The sequence below is a fragment of the Sus scrofa genome, chromosome 1 (genome assembly GCF_000003025.6).
Source record: "Sus scrofa isolate TJ Tabasco breed Duroc chromosome 1, Sscrofa11.1, whole genome shotgun sequence".
NCBI lineage: Eukaryota > Metazoa > Chordata > Mammalia > Artiodactyla > Suidae > Sus > Sus scrofa.
The window spans coordinates 49297169-49317624 of NC_010443.5; the positions used below are offsets into that span (position 1 = coordinate 49297169).

The 20456-nt window shown below is 35.0% G+C and overlaps 1 protein-coding gene across 9 annotated transcripts in view; it reads left to right on the top strand.

Annotated features, from left to right (window-relative positions):
• ADGRB3 (adhesion G protein-coupled receptor B3) overlaps positions 1-20456 on the top strand; it is a 733899-nt gene that overhangs the window by 411284 nt on the left and 302159 nt on the right. For all 9 annotated transcript variants that reach the window (XM_021072848.1, XM_021072838.1, XM_021072869.1 and 6 more), the window contains 2 exons: positions 6342-6491; positions 7314-7389. In XM_021072848.1, coding sequence (XP_020928507.1) covers positions 6342-6491; positions 7314-7389 — 226 coding nt within the window. The remainder of the gene's footprint in view (positions 1-6341; positions 6492-7313; positions 7390-20456) is intronic.

The following is a 20456-nucleotide window of genomic DNA, read 5'->3' on the forward strand; positions in this document are numbered from 1 at the left end:
TCGACCCCCTAGCCTGGGAACCTCCATGTGCCATGGGTGTGGCCCTAAAAAGCAAAAAAAAAAAAAAAAAAAAAACCTTCCTGTTTGAATGTCTGGATATTTCCTATAAACACTGTTGCAGAATCTTAAAGTGTGATTTTTTTCATAAAGGTATAAGAACATGAAGATTAAGATGGATGAGTTAAAGCACTTGTATATGTAATATCTGCATCCTCCTTTTTAATAATGTCATATCTCAGCCAGTGTTTTTTTTTTGATAAACTATATTGGAGTATAGGTGACTTACAATGTTGTGTTAGTTTCAGGTGTACAGCAGAGTTAATTAGTGATACATGTATTTAGTAATTTAGTAATTAGTCATATATATATATTTGCGTACATATATATCCATTCTTCTTCTGATTCTTTCCCCATATATGCTATCTCCATACATGCTATCTAGAGTATTGACTAGATTTTTCCCCAAGCTATATAGTAGGTCCTTGTTACTGATCGATTTTGTATATAGCAGTGTGTATATGCCGATCCGAACCTCCTAGTCCATCCTTCTTCATTCTTCCATGGTATCTAGTTTTGATCTCCTGTTGGGCAAGTAAGATAGTTTTAATTCCCCTAATAGATCATGTCTATCTTTTATATTTAATGCAAAAATGTTATAGTAAGACAAAGTAAATTTGCTGTTAATGTGTTAGGTACAATCAAACAGTGCAAAATCCTATCCTTCTGAGTAGGAAAACTGAGATTTGAATCACAATGTTACCACTTAGAGTCCTCTTCCTCATTTTAAAACAAAGATACAGATAATAACAGTGAGGATACTGATAACATCAATACCTCCTAGATTTGTTTTAAATAGGGTATCATGTATAAAGCTTCTGGCCAAATGCTATGTTAGGAACAGAGCCTAGCACAGAGGAACCATTTGATAAGTTTGTGCTGAATCAGTTAATGAATGGGTAATAAGTGCCAAGGCCATGGCAAGTGTTCAGATAATGTCATCTGTCCTTCCCTTCCCTCCCAAATACTCTCAGAATTTTGCAGGATACTCATCATTGCTATAGAAATACAAAAATAATGGCTTCCTAAGCTGCTGAGTGCCAGGGGGGTCACTCTCAGCCCTCATGTATAAACTCTACCAAGCCCCCATGTGCTTGCTAAGGGTTCAGAAAACTAAAAGACCTAAGGGAGCAAAACTAAGAGTCCTTTCTAAAACACTAATGCAATGCATCATTCCCTTCCTCCCAAGGTTTACTTTCAGGATTTTAAAACTGTGCAAGTGACTCTAGAGCAATATTGAGTGATGTTTTCCACAAGCAATTCCATTTTGATAACTGGCCAATTTTCTAACATTGTTGAGTCAGGACCCAGCTTGTAAGTTGTTCCCTCTGAATCAACATGAAAAATGATGAAAACTTTAAGTATAGTGGAAACATCAATAGAAGGAAACAATGAGAAGGACAGCTTTTAGGGCATCCTATAAACAACTTCTTTTGTATCCTCTTATACGTATGTTTTTGATTATGAGATCCACTTGCTTGGGAGTTTCCTCTACTCATTTATAGAATGTTAGTCGCTGCATTAAGCACTTAAGCAACTGCTTTAAAATAGTGCTTTTAATGTTCTCTTGGTATCTGTGGCCATGGCTGCAGAAGAACTACAGAATCTCTCACTCATAATGCAGTTATTTCCGTTCTCAATTGAGGCAACAGATTTTTAACCTGACTGACCTTGTGTTACCATACAACCAGAGAAGGCAGCCCCTTCCCTCTGGCAGAAGCTATAGAAAAAAGGAAAGAAGGAAGAAGGAAGGAAGGGAGGCAGGGAGGGAATGAGGAAAAAGGAATCCTTATTCACCCCCTAGGTAGTGCATTAAAGTACTAAAGGATGAGCTCTGTTTAAGTGCGATTCCTGCCTTTGGTCATCTAAATATATTCAACATAGAGTTTTAACCATGTAATGTTATGTCTAAGGTCACCGAAGGAAAATGAAAAAAGAATGTTTGATGCAGAAAACAAATACTTTATCATAATATGGAACATGCAGTGAGGTAGTTCCTCTGGAAATGATTAGGGGGAAAAGCTACTGTAATAGCCATCACTTACATAGGACCATCCATACTCCAGGTACTGTTTAGGCACCAGCTTTCACCTCTTGGCATATTTACTTATTTCATCCTCCAACATCTGAGTGAGGTAGATAACATTGCTGTTCCCATGGTACATAAGAGGAAATCAGGACACAGAGAGGTTAGGCAATTTTTCCAGTGTCACACAGCATGTGAGATAAACTTGGAATTTATCTTCTAAAATGAGACTTTGGAGAGTGATAAGGGATGTTATTATAATTATACAAAATATCAGAGGTGAACTGGGGGTGGCTCCAAAAATCTAGGACAACTTAGCCTAAAATATCAAGGATTTGAATCAAGAGCCCAGATGCAAAGTTCACACTTATGCCACTCTGGGAAACTGCCACATTCTGCTGACCCTCATTTGCGAATTTTGCTCATTCCTACATCATTCATCAATGCACTTTTGCTTTCTAGCACTTTCCTTCCAGATGCCTTACTTTCTTGTTCATGGTCAATTTGTAGTGGACCATTGACATTACAAATCCTCATCATTCAAGACCTCAGTCAATGAGGACAAAGGGCTAAAACCTCATGATATTCCCCAGGAACAGATTAGAAGCACCACCTGCTTTAATGAACCAAAGGAGAGCTCAGTGGTTACGAAAAACAAAAGCAAAAGAACAGCTCATGTTGTTTTAGACCCCTTTGCAAAAATGCCTTTATGCTTTCTGATGAGCAAAAATCTATACCAAACCTGAATCCTTTGAGAGCTTGGCCAATAACAGACGTGATGTTCTCAGAGGATTTTATGCTGCATATACAAATTCGAAATGAAAGCATTAAAAATGCAGAATGAAAGTACAGCTGGGTTTGCTCCAAGGTTTATCCATGATGAGTCACCTATTTTTATTGCATAAGAAATCAAATCTAGTGTTGTAATGAAAACACGATACAGTGAGTTTAGGGTAATTCTTGGAGCGTTTAAGACGTGCCTGTTTGTTCGGGGACACTCTGTCCTTTGAGGCTTCTTCTAACCACTTTAATCTTCCATAAGAAAAGCCTTTTCTCAATTCTTGAGGAAAGTCGCTCTATCATCTAAACACCCACAATGACTGGCTTTAATGGGGCGATTGTTATAGAAGCAAAGTATGTAGATGGCTCTGCATTTATGTCCCTGCGGCAGCACTAGGCATGTATGTACTATAGAGCTACTTTAAGGCATTTGTTTATTTATCCCATCTCTTTTGTATCCACTTAACATCTTTTGTATCCCTAGGTCCCTGAAAACTAACTACATCCAAATTTTACCTAAGGGTTTTGGACAAACTTGTTGAAGAAGGGAAAGAATTGAGAATTAAATTGGTCCTAGTGTCTGGTACAGGATTGAAAGGAGAAAATAAAAGTCATTTTTAAACCATTTTCGCTGTATGAAAATAAAATAGACTTTCTTGTTAATCGCTGCAGGGTTGTGAAGAAACACGTCACTTTAGGCACCTAAGTAGGTTTAAGGCAAAGATGTACAGTTTTAAATATAGTGTATTTTAAAGAACATGTATACTGATAATTTGAAGGCTAGCATTAGAATCTTATCAATCTATGAATTCATATCCCTTTCTATAATGTATTTATTGGAAAATACTATCTTACTTTATGAACTAGATTCCTATCAAAATTAATGAACACATACTTGCTTTTATACATGTCTTATGCTCAAGACAATGCAATTTAAGGGACTTCTTACAGCAGTTAGTGATCCTAATTGATTTTTATATTCCTTTAGTCTAGACTATGTTAAAAAGTTGATATAATCTGTATAGTCATAATTTAACAGCCAGTGTACCTCTGACTGAATAATGAATGCAGTTCATAAAGTGAGATGCATGCATGTATAATTATCTCATTTTTACATATTTAGGAATATAGTATTAGACTAGAATTTTTTCAGGATAATTGGTGCAGAATAAGCTTCCTCCATTTATTTCTTCCTTTTCATTTGTTAATTTGTTTTTTTGTTTTCTATCCAGTGTATATATAAGTAGAGGCATTATTAGATCTCAAGGTCCAACTGTTTTATCTCCTGTTTGTTTTCCTTTGTAATAGAAACAAGAAGTCAAAAAAACCTTCATTTCTTTTCATCAGTATTTAGAGCAGAGAGGTGAAATAAATTTCTTCTAAACACCAAGTCAACCAAAGTTAGAGTCAAGGAAATGGATAAACTTAGTTTTGCATATTGAATAAAGCTTGCAGGACCCTTCAGGAAGAGTGTGCTATCAATGTGCTGATCTGTCCATTTGTTGGTGATGGAGGCTTTGGACCCTTTAGGACACATGAAATGGGTTAGTTATAGATAAAAAAAGGACTATGTTGTTTGAATTAGTAAAGAAACCAGAATTATTAAATATGTTCTCTGAAAATAGCGTTTCACATCCATAACAATTTATGTATTACCCCAAACCTACTTTCCCTCAACAAAATCCTTTTGTAAGCTTATTATGTCAAATTATTGGCCAAATGAAATTCTATCCTATGCTAATAATAGATGTGCATAATAGCCTGAGAGAGCTTTGCTAAAGTATAGTAATACATAACCAATTTAATTTACAACTAAGCCAGTGGTGCAGTAATATATTTATACAACTAATATTGTTAAATTCTTAATTTTCATCCTCTCTCGATTTAAATTACAAGTTTCTTTAGAATGAAATCCACTTATGAGGAACGTAATGGTTTCTTACTTCAGCTTTTCTATCGCAATAGCTCTTAACGTTTCCCCATCATCTGTCCGTTTAAACCTTCCATGGAACAACTGAAACTTTAATGTGGAACAACTATGGACCTTATAAAAATCATAAAAATTACATTTCTTCATTGAATATGTATATAATTAATTGTTTACTATAGTAGTTTTATTACATGTAGTTATATATGTGTGTATATATATTTGCATATATAATAAAATATATTCAGACATTATTAAACATATTCATTAATTTTATCAATAGATATTAAAGTACTTATTATGAGCAAAGACAGAATTTTCCATTCACATATATATATTTATTACTTCCAATTGTGGGTTTGTATTATAAGAATTGTTTGTTTTTACTATTTGTTTGACATTTCTGCATATTATATTGGCTCTGTGGTTACGGTGCTGCCGGTGCTTTGTTATTTGAATTCTAACAGTTCTGTCTCCCAGAGCAATATGATTTTGCTTTTCTTGTCTTCATGATACCCCATCTAACCCATGAGATATTTGTTCCAAAGACAATCTTCAGAGATAAGCACAGAAAATTTGTTCTGAAGATGAAAAGTTCAGATTTAAGTGAAAATGTCTGTTTATAAATTAGGTACATTAATCAAATATTTAACAAACAATACAGTATAGGCTTCTAACAGTTGGAATGCAGGCCAACCATGAACAAGCATGGCCATACCTGTCGGTGTTCCCAGAGTGTCTGTGCAGCCATTGACCATCATTGTATGCTTCCTATTGAAAGCCACAGAAACCAAATTGATAAGAAAAACAATCAAGGACCTTAATGGATATCATTTAGTAATAAGCAATATGTCTATTTTATATCTCTGACAAATATAATTTTGACTAGAATTTTTTTTTAATCTTATTGGAGTATAGCTGACCTACAATTTTGTGTTAGTTTCAAGTATATAGCAAAGTAAACCAGTTATACATATGTGCATTCCTTTTCAGATGTTTTTCCCATATAGGTTATTACAGAGTATTGAGTAAATTTCCCTGTGCTATGCAATAGGTCCTTGTTACTTACCTATTTTATATATAGAAGTGTGAATATGTTAATCCCAACCTCCTACTGTATCCCTTCCCACTATGTTTCCCCTTTGGTAACTCTAAGTTTGGTATCAAAATCTTTGAGTCTTTTGCTATTTTGTAAGTTCTTTTCTATCATTTATTAGATCCCACATATTAGTGATCTCATATGATATTTATCTTTCTCTCTCTGACTTACTTCACTTAGTATAATAATTTCTAGGTCCATCCATGCAGCTGTAAATGGCACTATTTCATTCTTTTTTATGGTTTAAACCTAATATTTTAAGTTTAGGTATTGAAATATGTTGCCTATATTGTCTATTGTATATATCGCCAAGTCTTCTTTATCTACTCCTTTGTCGATGAATATTTAGGTTGCTTTGACTAAACATTTCATTCTGAGTATCGTGCAATGTTTAATTTGATCACTTTTGAAAACATTGATATTAGTTGACCTTGTTACTTCTTTTTTAATAGTGGCTAGCATTCAGAAGCTCCCTGCGGCCTCTGTTCTAACAGACATCAACTTCCCAATGAAGGGACGGAAGGGGATGGTTGACTGGGCAAGGAACTCAGAAGATAGGGTAGTCATCCCCAAAAGCATCTTCACTCCTGTGTCATCAAAAGGTAAATATGTGAAGTAATTTAAGCCTTGAACAAAAAATTATGTTTATTTATTAGTACACTAAGTATAAATTACCATATATCAAGCAATTTAGGAAACAGTCAATTATGATTCTAAACTCATTTTGTAAATAATAGAAAATTTAATTTGGTCTTTAAATCTGAATTTACTTGAGGAAAGGATCTATTAAAATGGAAAAAAAAATACACATGCAAATTACAGACCTGAGCTTAACATGGTCAAGTTTCAGTGTTGACAATATCATCCCTTGTAAACTGTGTGGCCTAATATTTTAAGTTTAGGGATTGAAATATGTTGCATTTTCCATTATATGCAAAGTAATTATGATTTCTGCCTCATATATTTTTTGGTTTTGAAATCTAAAAACAACTCTAAGAAAAAATTAAGGTTTAAGAACATCTTCAGTAACCTCTAAAATTTAATGATTATTTTCAGTAGTGACATTTTGATCTTAATTCTCACCTGGGAGATTCTGACATTTTCACCAAGAACTCTGGAAAAGAATTGACTCTCTCCCACATCATTGGGAATTTAAACTCCTTAGGTGCAACTAAAGAAGCTTCTTGTCTCTGCCTGAAGGAAGGTTACTCCATGACACAAAACCACTGAAAACACATCTGGAGCTGAAATTAACATGTGCCGTGTGTGGGTTCACTTGGATGCAGTTAGGAAGGCATTTCTTCTACCTGGCTTTACAGCAGCAAGTTCTGGAATCCCCTTGTAATTAGGAGATTAAAGTTTTATAAGACATAGTATTGTTCTTGCTGTTTTTGCTAATATTTTTAAACTTTATTCTTTTCTAGAATTAGATGAATCATCAGTCTTTGTTCTTGGAGCAGTCCTGTACAAAAACTTAGATCTAATTTTGCCCACTCTGAGGTAAGCTCCACAGTAATAAGCTGTTGTAATCTTTGTAAATTATTCCAAAAATGTGATTATAGCTCATTCTATGAAAATAGTCAAACAAGCTTTGGTAATACAAAGGGCTTTTTCTTAAATGAAACAGAAAATACCAATTTAATGAACAGCTTATTAGCATATTGTGCATTTCAAAACAACTAGAAAAGACAATTTTGGTCTCTGATTATAGCTTTGTAATTCTTTTGTAACTAATCATGATTTGCCTTAAGACTGAGCAAAAAAAAAAAAAAAAAAGTCAGAAAAAGAAAACCTCAAGGCTCAATAATAGAATGGGCCGTTTTAAAATTAATCTGTCTTCTCTCTTTATTTGTACTTAATGGTACTGTTCATCCACATCACGTGGAATTAAAGGAGTATCACGATGGCTGGGAATACACGATTTTGTTCATTTGCACAAGATCTCAATTTGCTTCTAAATAAATGTTCGATTACAGTTACATTAGGAAAAAATGCTGTTGTTCAATTAGAGGACTAATTTTGGAAGAAATCCATTGATTTCTTTCCTCCTAGACATTAAAAGGAAACAATTACAAATAGTCATTCTACCAACATTAATTTAGGCACTCTACTGTCTTAACTGCTTTACCAGATTGCACAGAGAACACCATTCACTTCTCCTTGGGTGCTGCTGTTCTCGCTCTTGGTGACCTGTTTCTTCCACTCAACCTCACTGTGCAAGACTGAGAAAAAGTTGTATTTTAGTTAAATATAGCCTCATAGCAATATGCACTTACACTCTCATGAATTAAGCTTTAAGATTTTCGGGAAAAGAGACTGCAATGATGTGTACAGTTATACCAGGGGCATAACAAATGGTCTAATAAAAAGAAACAATTAGAGTTCAGTGCAGCAGAAAAAGGCCTCCCAAGGAAAGAACAACAGCTGCAGTGACTAGTCATGATTATTTGGAGAAAATCTTTCTATGTGCAGTGAATTATTAATATAGTTAGTGAGTCATCCAGAGGGATGCCTTCAACCACAGATAAACTCTGTGAATCTAGCTTTCTTTAATTCCCTTCTGCTCTAGATGGAATTTGACCTTTCTTTTTGACTTTCAGTTTGTTTAAATTTATATTTTATTTTACTTTTTTATTTTTCTGAATTATAGTTGATTTACAGTGTTGTGATAATTTCTGTTGTACAACAAAGTGATTCAGTTATACGTATACACATATCCATGTTTTTATTTTTTATTTTTATATATTTGTGTATTTAATTAATTAATTAATTAATTTAGTCTTTTTGTCTTTTCTAGGGCCACAACCACGGCATATAGGGGTTCCCAGGCTAGGGGTCTAATTGGAGCTGTAGCCACCAGCCTCCACCACAGCCACAGCAATGCAGGATCCGAGCTGCATCTGTGACCTACACCACAGCTCACAGCAACACAGGATCCTTAACCCACTGAGCAACCTCATGGTTCCTAGTTGGATTCATTAACCACTGAGCCGTGATGGAAACTCCCCATATCCATGTTTTTAGATTCTTTTTCCATATAGATTATCAAGAATATTGGATAGAGTTCCCTGTGCTATACAGCAGGTCTCCATTGGCCATTCCATATACCACAGTGTGCATATGCCAATCCCAAACCCCCAATCCATCCCTCTCTCCACCTTGTCCCTTTTTGTAACCGTGAGTTTGTTTTTGAAGTCTGTAAGTCTGTTTCTGTTTTGTAATTTACAAAACAAATCAACAAAACAAATAAGTTTATTCATATTATTATTTTATTTTTTTCTATTATAGTTTGTTTACAATGTTCTGTCAATTTCTGCTGTACAGCAAAGTGACCCAGTCATATATATATATATATATATATATATATATATATATATATATTCCTTTTCTTTACATTCCCCCATCATGTTCCATCACAGGTGACTATTTATAGTTCCCTGTTCTGCCTGTCTTCTCTTTAGGCATCTTTCCTTCCTCTTTTTTTTTTGGGGGGTCTTTTCTAGGGCCGCTCCCATGGCATATGGAGGTTCCCGGGCTAGGGGTCTAATTGGAGCTATTTCCTCCAGCCTACGCCAGAGCCACAGCAACACGGGATCTGAGCCGCATCTGAGACCTATACCACAGCTCACGGCGACACAGCATCCTCAACCCATTGACAAGGCCAGGGATTGAACCCTCAACCTCATGGTTCCTAGTCAGATTCGTTAACCACTGAGTCACGATGGGAACTCCTCATATTATTATTTTATATTCCACATATAAGTGATATCATATGATACTGTCTTTATCTGTATGACTTACTTCACTTGGCATTAAAATCTCTAGATCCATCCATGTTGCTGCAAATGGCATTATTTCATTCTTTTTCATGACTGAGTAATATTCCAGTGTATATGTGTACCACATCTTCTTTATCCATTCCTCTGTTGATGGGCATTTAGGTTTCTTCCATATCTTGGCTGTTGTATATAGTGCAGCAGTGAACATTGGAGTACATGTATCTTTTTGAATCATGAGCTTTCTGAATTTGAAGAGATTCATGTTTGGTTTTGTTCTACTAATACATTTCTAATAAGTTTACTCTCAACTTTGCTACAGGTTTCTTAAAACACATTGGTCTGTACAGTTTCTCACAGCTAAAATTGATTTACAGTTCCATATCTGTGTATGATGTTCATTTGAGGATAAATGTGTGTTAAAAGTACCCAGATACTCAAAGTCAGCCACTTCTTTCCACTGGGATTTCATTTGTATAATGCTAATCTTGAAAGAATTCTAGACTAGGCACTAACTCATAATCGTATGACTTGGTTTTTAATTCCAATTTAACAAGATATTTGTAAACATGTCCAGTCTCTCAGTAATCACCTGCCTTCAGTTCAGCTTCAAAATGGAAGCAACTTTATGTGCAATGTTCATTCTATTTGCTGCAGAGAAATGTAGTGAATACAAATAAAATATTCAACAAATAGTGGTTTATATAGTGAATTAGTTTCTCTGCTACATTTTTAATACAGCTGCATTATGATTAATCTTATTTTGAATAACACCATAGAACTGTAAAGGTGAGTTACCTTTACAGTCAGATTATTCCAACTTTCACAAGTTTATATAGTAAAGGGAATTGGAAATTTAATTGTAAAAAAAAAAAAAAAGGTGTTTCAAAATTTTTAAAATCATGGTAGAGGCAGTGGTTACCTGTGGATGGATTAATGGCAACTTTATGGGTGATTTAATGGATAAGGCTGGGAAAAGTCAAGAGCAGCACTCCCTTAATGGTACCTATGACAAAAGCATTCAGATTAGCCTTTGGACAAGTCACTGACTTTTTTTTAAAAATTTTTTTGTTTTTATTTTTTTACAGAATAAAATACATACATTTACACACAATTACATTCACACAGATTATTATAACATGGATCTTAAGAAACAGATTAAGTGATCCCACTGGAGAAGTGGAATGGAAAATATGCTGAGACAAATAGGAAATTTATTCTATATGTTATCCCAATTTTATGGCTTTCATCTTTACTACTTAGTTTTATCTATTACATTTCAATTTTTCTTTAAAAATTTTAGCATTATATTAAATTGTTATATTATGCAACTAAAATTTATAAAGAAGAAAGCCTTATATACCATTAAATATTTTATATAGCATAGTAAAAAGAATAACAACTGGTAAGCATAACAAAAATAATACACCCTCTGAAAATAAGAAAAATATAAAATGCATAAGTTGGTTAAAAAACAGTGTAGCTATATAAATATGTCCTCACAATTTGTTCTATCTCATTGATTATTCAATAAAGGCATTACACCATTCTAGGTGATGTGATAAACAAGACATTATAGACTTTACATTGTACCATGGAGAGAAATGGTTATTAATAATACAATTGTAGAACTGTATTGTTTAATTGTACAGTGGCATTATTTAATTATAATTATCATAAGTTCTTTGATGGAGAGGAAATCAGAATCAGATCTAAGAAGACTTCAGCATTCCAAGAATGATGTCAAATGACCCCCTTCATGGTGGATTATGCACTTATTTACTATGAGATATATTTCTTCTCCAGAGATTCCTTGTTTGTGTATCAATTGTAGATTTTTGGTTTGCAGTTATTCTGAAGTTTTGATGTAAGAGTCTATATGTATATGAGATTGTTTTAAGTTGTTGTTCCCTTAATTGCAAGTTCATCTCCAGTGTCCCGCATTTGTACCCATCTCTTCTCATGATTTCTGATTTTGATAGTGTAATTGTGCATGGATGATTTCGTATCTTTACTGTTTATGTACCTTTACTGGTGAGCCTTGTCATTTGTGGAATTTTTGTTTCCTGTTGCTGATCTTTCTTTTCTGCCTAGAGAAGCTCCTTTAGTATTTGTTGTAAGGCTGGTTTAGTGTTGTTGAATTCTCTCAGCTTTTGCTTATTTGAGAAGGTTTTTATTTCTCCTTCAAATCTGAATGAGAGCCTTGCTGGGTAGAGTATTCTTGGTTGGAGGCTTTTTCCTTTCATAATGTTAAGTATATCATGCCACTCCCTTCTGGACTGCAGAGTTTCTGCTGAAAAATCTGCTGATAACCTTGTTGAGGTTCCCTTGTATGTTACTTGTTTCTTTTCCCTAGCTGCTTTCAAGATTTTCTCTTTGTCTTTAATTTTGGTCAGTTTGATTATTATGTGTCTCGGTGTGTTCCTCCTTGGGTTTATTTTATATGGTACTCGTTGTGCCTCCTGGATTTGTTCCTTTCCCATGTTAGGGAAATCTTCGGTGATTATCTCTTGGAATATTTCTTCTGTCCCCTTCTCTCTCTCTTCTCCTTCTGGCACCCCTATAATACGGATGTTGGTGCGTTTAACATTGTCCCAGAGTTCCCTGAGACTCTCTTCATTTTTTTTTCAATCTTTTTTCTCTTTTCTGTTCTGCATCCGTAATTTCTTCTACTCTGTCCTCCACCTCGCTTATTCATTCTTCTGCCTCCTGTATTCTGCTGTTGGCTGCTTCTAGTGAATTTTTTATTTCCGTTATTGTATTTTGCATCTCTTCTTGTTTAAGTTTTATTACTTGTATCTCTTTGGTTAGTGTTTCCTGTAAGTTATCCATCTTTGCCTCCAGTTTATTTCCAATGTCTTGTATCATCTTCAGCATCAACAGTCTAAAGTCTTTTTCCTGGAGGCTGAGAATCTCCTCATTGCTTAGCTGATTTTCTGGGGTTTTTCCTTTCTCCCTCATCTGAGTTATAGTTCTCCGTCTTCATTTTTATAGGTTTTTGGTGTGGTGACCTTTTTATAGATAATGGAGCTGTAGCCTCTCTTACTTCTGGTGTCTGCCCCCCTTGTGGCTGAAGTCGGTATTGGGGGCTTGCTGTAGGCTTCCTGATGGGAGGGGCTGATGCCTGCCCACTGGTAGGTGGAGCTGATTCTAATCCCTCTGGTGGGTGGGGCTTAGTCTCTGGATGGGATTAGGGGCTGCTATGTGCCTGAGGCTCTTTAGGTAGCCTGTTTACTGAGGGACGGGGCTGTGATCCCACCTGGATTGTTGTTTGCCCTGGGGCTTCTCAGCACTGACAGGTGCAGCCAGATTTTCCCAAAATGGCCACCTCCAGAGAAAGGCAACTGCTGAATATTCCCGAGAGCTTTGCCTTCAATGTCCTTCCCTCACAACAAGCCACATTCACCCCTGTTTTCCCAGGATGTCCTCCAAGAGCTGCAGTCAGGTTTGACCCAGATTCCTATGGAGACCTCACTCTGCCCTGGGACCCAGTGCACATGAAAGTCTGTGTGTGCTTTTTAAGGATGGGGTCTCCGTTTCCCCCAGTCCTGTGGAGCTCCTGTGCACAAGCCCCACTGGCCTTCAATGCCAGATGCTCCAGGGGCTCTTTCTCCCAGTGCTGGATCCCCACACTTGAGGGTTTGATGTGGGGCTCAGACCTCTCACTGCTGTAGGTGAGTCTCTGTGAACCAGTTAGTTTGCAGTCTGTGGAGCTTCCCACCCGGGAGGCATGGGGTTGTTTATATCGTGAAATCACCCCTCCTACCTGTGGATGTTGCCTCCTCTTTTTCTTCTGGAGTAGGGTAGGGGTTTCTAGTCCATTTGGGTGGAGATTGCTCAGTCTTTAGTTGTGAATTTTGTTTTTAGGAGAGAAGTTGAGCTCCAGTCCTTCTATTCCGCCATCTTAATCCCGTCTCCAAGTCACTGACTTTTTTATATGTAAATCATGGGGTTGGACTCAAAGGTTATGTTTAATATCAAAAATTCTCTATTGCAGTAAAATTGTAGGATTGTAGTTCTGGTGTGTTTTTTAGCTTGATGTTCTTAACCTTTGTATAAGAATTATGAATATATATACCTATTCACACTTTCTATGTTCAAAATAATTAGGTAAATGACTACAGGTAAACAGTATTCTAAAACTTTGGCCACTTTAGATATCTCATGCAAGTGGAATCATGCAGTATTTGTCATTTTGTTACTGGTTTATTTCACTTGGCCTGATGTTCTCAAAGGTTAGCCATGTTGTAGCATATGACAGAATTTCCTTCTTTTTTAAGGCTAGATGATATTCCTTGTCTGTATATACCTTATTTTCTTTATCCATTTATCTATCAGTGTAAATTTAGGATGCTTTCCACCTCTTGGCTGTTGTGAACAGTGCTGCAAAAAACATAAGTGTGCAAATATCTCTTCAAGATCCTGTTTTCAATTTTTTTGGATATATACCCAAGAGCAAGATTTCTAGATCATATGGTAATTCTATTTGTGATTTTTTGAAGAATCTCCATACTGTTTTCCACAGCAGCTACAACATTTTATATTTCCTCCAATAGTGCAGAAGGCTTCCAGTTTTCTCCACAAATTTGTCGGAACTTACTATTTTCTCGTTTTTTTGATAGTGGCCATCCTAATGTGTATGAAATAATATCTCTGTGATTTTGATTTGCATTTCCGTGATGGTTAGTGATGTTGAGTATCTTTTCATATACACGTTGGCCTTTTGCTTTGGAGACATGTCTAAATCTGTTGTCTGTTTTTTAATCTTATTGTTTATTTGCTGTTGAGTTTTAAAGTTTATATATTCTCAATATTAATCTTTTCTCAGATATATGGCTTATAAATATTCTCTTATTATATAGATTGCCTTTTTACTCTGTCAGCTGTTTCCTTTACAGAAGTTTTTGTGTTTTTTTTTTTAATTTGATATAGTGCCATATGTCTCTTTTAGCTTTTGCTGCCTGTGCTTTTGGTGTCATATCAAAGAAATCATTGCTAAACACAATGTCATGAAGCTCATCCCCAAGGTTTTTGTTCTAATCCTAGGACTTTTATCACTTTGAATCTTATGTTTATATCTTTAATCCACTCTAAGTTAATTTTGGTTATGTGGTGCAGTGTAAATGTCCAACTTCATTCTTTTGCATGTGGATATTGAAAACATAGGATGTCCATCTTGTCAAAGATAATTTGACCATATATGTGAAGGTTTATTTCTGGGCTGTCTATTCTATTCCATTGGTCTGTGTGTTTATCATCTTTCTGCCACAACCTACTGTTCTGACTCTATAGCTTTGTAACTTGTTTTGAAATCAGAAAGTGTGAGGCCTCCATCTTTCTTATTATTCCTAAGATTGTTTGACTATATAGGGTTATTTCAGATTCCATATGAATTTTAGGATTTTTTTGTATTTCTATAAAAAATGTCATTAGTATTTTGATATGGATTGCATTGATCTGTAGTTCAGTATAAGTATTATGGAAAAGTTAATAATATTTGGTCTTCAGTTGATGAACCTGTACTGCCTTTCCATGTATTTGTGTCTTCTTTGATTTCTTTCAGCAATATTTTTTGGTTTTCAGTGTAGAATTCATTTCTTTGGTTAAGTTTATTCCTAAATATTTTATTCTTTTGGTTCTGATTATTTTCCTAATTTCCTTTTTTTGGATTATTCATTGTTAGTGTATAGAAATGGAACTGATTTTTGCTTGTTGATGTTGTATTCTGGACTTTTTCTACAACTGTTTATTAGTTCTCAGTGTTTTTGTTTGTTTGTTTGTTTTGTAGAATCTTTAGGGTTTTCTACTTGTAAGATCATTCCATCTACAAACAGAGATTAATTTGCTTCTTTTCAAATTTGGTTGTCTTTTATTTCTCTTTCTTGCCTGATTGTTAGGCTATTTAGGCAACTCCTAATTGTTAGGAATGTCTGTTCTGTGTTGAATAGAAGTGGCAATAGATGGCATCCTTGCTTTGTTCCTCATCTTATAGTGAATACTTTCATTTTTTTTACCATTAAGTATGAGCACTGTTAGCTGTGGGTTTTTCATAGATGGGCTTTATTATGTCAAGGTATGTTCTTTGTATAATTAAAAATGTTTGAAAGGTTTTAATCAGGAGAAAATGCTGAATTTTTTTCAAATGCTTTTTCTACATCAGTTGAGATGATCATGTAATTTTTATTCTTCATTCTGTTAATAATGGTGTTTTACCTTGACTGATTTCCCTATGTTGAAGCAATCTTGCTTCCTAGAGATAAATGCACTTGATTGCGGTATTTGATTTTTTTTTTTTTTTCTTTTTTAGGGCTGCACCTGCAGCATATGGCAGTTCCCAGGCAAGGGGTCTACTTGGAGCTGCAGCTGCTGGCCTACACCACAGCCATAATAACACAGGATCTGAGCCACATCTGCAACCCATACCACAGCTCAAGGTAACGCCAGATCCCAATGCACTGAGCAAGGCCAGGGATTTAACCTGAAACCTCATGAATATTAGTCAGATTCATTTCTGCTGTGCCACAATAGGAACTCCTGATCTTTTCAATATGTTGTTGAATTCAGTTTGTATTTTGTTTAGAATTTTTGCATCAATATTCATTAAGGATATTGCCCTGTAGTTTTTTTGATGTGTTTGTGTGGCATCTTTCTCTGAGTTTGGTATCAGGGTAATGCTGGCCTTATAAAATAAGTTTGGATGTATTCTCACCACTTTATTGTTTTGAAAGTGTTTGAGAAGAATTAACTATCAATTATTATTTACATGTTTAGTGAAATTCTTCAGTGAAGCCATCTGGTTTTGAGCATTTTTTTGTGTGATCAAGAAAATTTGGTTACCGACTCCATGTCCTTACTGGATATAGGTCTGTTTAGCTTTTTTAATTTCTTCATGAATTAGTCTTGGTAGGGTGTATGTTTATAGGAATTTATCTACTTCTAAATTATTCAGTTTTTTTGGCATATAATTTTTCATAATACTCTCTTGTGGTCCTTTTTATTTCTGTGGCATCAGTTGCAGTGTCCCATCTTCATTCCTAATTTTTGTTGAATTTTCCATCTCTTTGTTTTATTTTTATGGCCGCACCACTGCAGCATATGGATATTCCCAGGCTGGGGTAGAATATTGGAGCTGCAGCTAAGGCCTACATCATAGCTGCAGCAACATGGGATCTGAGCTGTGTCTGTGACCTGCACTACAGCTTGCAGCAGCACCAAATCCATAACCCCCTGAGCAGGGCCAGGGATCGAACCCACACCAACATCCTCACACATACAATGTAGGGTTTGTAACCCAGTGAGCTACAACAGGAACTCCTCTCTCTGTTTTAAATTTAATTTTATTGAAGTATAGTTGATTTATAAAGTTGTATTAGTTTCAGGGGTATGGCAAAGTGAATCAGTCATACATATAAGTATATCCATTCTTTCTCCTATATGGGTTATTACAAACTATTGAGTAGATTTTCCTGTGCTATACAGTAGATTGTCAGCAATCATCTTTATGTTAGTGTGTATATTGTTATTCCCACCCTCCCAATTATTTCCTCCCCCGGTGATATCACCCATGGTAATCATAAGATTAGTTTTGAAATGTGAGTTTGTTTCTTTTTTTTTTAATAAGTTCTTTTGTAGTCTTTTTTTTAATAAGTTCTATTTGTTTTAGATTCCATATGTAACTGATATCATACGTTTGTCTTTCTCTGTCTGACTTATTTCACTTGATATAATAATCTCCAACTCTTAGCTGGAATAACTAATAAAAAAGTGAAAACTCAGTGACTAAAAACCCCTTTTTTTATTAGTTAGTCTAACTAAGTCTGTTATGTTTTTTGTTTTTGTTTCTTTTCTTCAAATAATCAACTCAGTTTAGTTGATATTTTCTGTTTTTCTATTCTCTATTTCATTTATCGCTGCTCAAATCTTTATTATTTCCTTCCTTCAGCTAACTTTGGGTTGAGTTTGTTTTTACTCTGGTTTCTTGAGGTGTAAAGTTCGGTTGACTTGAGCTCTTTCTTCTCTTTAAACAGGGCATTTAGCCGTATATATTTTTGTCTTAGTACTGCTTTTGATGCATCTCATAAGTTTTAGTATGTCGCATTTTCATTTGTTTCATGGTACTTCTAACTTCCCTTGTGATCTATTTTTAACCCACTGACTGTTCAGTGTGTGCTGTTTAATATCCACATATTTGTGACTTTTCCAGTTCTCCTTCTGCTTTTGATTTCTAGTTTCATGCTACTTGGTAGGATTTTAGTTGTCTTAAATTGGTCAAGACTTTTTTTTGGCAGGGGGGACTTCACCTGTGATCTATCCTGGAGAATACTTGTATGCACTTGAGAAGAATGTATTTTCTGATGCTGTTGGATGGAGGGTTCTATATGTTTGTTAGGGCCAATTGATCTATAGTGTTATTCAAGTCCTCTGTTTCCTTATCGATCTACTATCTGGTTGATCTGTCCATTCTTAGAGTGAGATATTGTATTGAAATCATTTACTATTATTTTGTTACTGTCTATTTCTTCCTTCAATTCTGTCAATATTTGCTTCATGTATTTGGATCTGCTATCATTACGTTATATTTTCCTGGTGAATTTGCCCTTTTATCATTATATAATATTTTTCTTTGTCTCTTATTATAGTTTTTGACTTAAAATCTATTTTGTGTGATACAAATATGTACATCCCTGCTCTCTTTGGGTTCCACTTGTATGGAATATCATTTTGCATCTTTCACTTTCGGCCTGTGTATTCCTTAATACCTAAAATGAGTCTCTTCTAAATAACTGAAGTGCATTTTGTAGTCACTTTTTTGGTCTCTTTAAGATATGGTCATGTATCCTAAGCATCTTAAGCCTTTGCCAAAATTGTGAAGAATAAGTTGAGCCTTCTTTGAATAAAGAACTCTATACATTTTAAAGTGTTTTAGATACTGACTAGCACAAATCTCAAGGACAAGAGGAACTTTATTACTTTAGTCATGAAATCCATTTAGCTGTAAGATCTGCTTTTCTAGCAGTGAATACAAATGTGAACCCAGCCAGGAAGCATTAGTAGATCACAAAGCCTGACATGGCTCACAAGAAGCCAGCTATTCACTTATGCAAATTAGAATAAATTGATGGAATAAATTAAGGAAATTTTGTACACTATACTTTTTTTTTTAAATGGAGTCATAGCATAATGTTAATTTGCTTATTTTTCTTTATTAAATATTTTAATACTGTGATAATGACATTGTATTTTAAATCAACTTGGTTAGAAGTTTGGTATTTTTGTTTAGTATGTGTTATTTAATAAGCCATTAAAATGTGTTATCATTAAAATGTGCCATGCATAATGCAAATGAGGACATAGAAATGCTAGCTATAAATCTTGCCTTTGTCGAAATATAATCTTGTGGAAGGATATATACACAGAATATGGAAGCTGTAGTGGAGCCAGGTACATGTTAGTAACACAAGGTGGGGTGGAGTGCTCGCAAAAAATGCTATAAGGACATCCATCTGCATAAATATATTAACATGGATCCCTTCCCAGATGTATTCTTAGTTAGCACACATGTGCTCACACGCCGCCCCCCCCCTCACTCAGCAAAAGCCATAAGGCAGACTGTCTTCTAGGGTCTTCTCCACCAGACTGTGTAGCTGATGAACCTGAGAGAGGGTAAATATCCTACAGAAGGCTGCTTGTCTTAATTACTTAATTCCCCACAGCCCTGTTGCCTAGGGCCAGAGTCCCCACAAGCCCAAACACACAAAGAGAACTTCATAAATATCTTGACAAAACAATAAATTCTTGTTTGGAATACCCACATCTGTATTTTCTGGTAAATTATCCACTTACGCTACTTTTAAAATAATGCATAATATCTGTATACTATCAAACTTAACTAGCATTTATTAAAATTAGCAGTCTAAAAGTAGCAATTGGCTTTATTTATACCAAGGAAATGAGATTATAAATAGGACCAGAATATAGGAGCACATTGAATTGGGGTTATGTGTAAATATTTTTGTTTCAGGTAACTAAACCAGAACTCAAATATATTATTCCTGAAAAAGGAACTTGGGTCTGTGTTCTAGGACTGTTCTCTGGGAGAAACCTCTGTAATTTGGGGGGTGAGGGTGATGGATGAGTAGTGTCCTCCACTCCAAGTTATACATATATAGGAATCCTGTCACATCTGTTAATATAATTAATCACCTAGGATCACCTCACAATTTATTCCATTTATTCTCGCTTGATCCCCTGATCACTTCTGCTCACAGAGAAACTGGGAAGAATAAGTCTGCAAAGGAACATTGGCATTTAGAGCCTCTGTCATATTCTTCTCATGCATCTTACCTTCAGTTGACTAATTTAGTATTAAATGAAATAAATTACAATCAACAAGCCTTCTCTCTTTGCAACCACCTTCATCCTAAGGAATATTAAAAACAAATTTATAGCCTATTGTCTTTTTACTGTTTTTCTGTTTGGCAGGATACCAAGAAACTTCCTGAGTGTTCAAGAATTTGTTATTTGACATTACTAAATGCATGAGAGAGAGGTTAAAAAATGTTATCCTGCTCAAAAATATGTTTATAGTTCCTCTGCTACTAAATATTCCTCCATGTGTGGCATAATTGGCTTTTTTTTCCTCTGGTGAAATCCTATGGCAAAGACCATCCTGTTAGAGAAAACATTTTCACAGAGAATGTAAGGTTTAACATTATTAGAATCGTATGACTTTGATGATATAGCCATTTTAGAAAACCGTATGGCAGTAACTTGTAAAAATTAAACATGCAT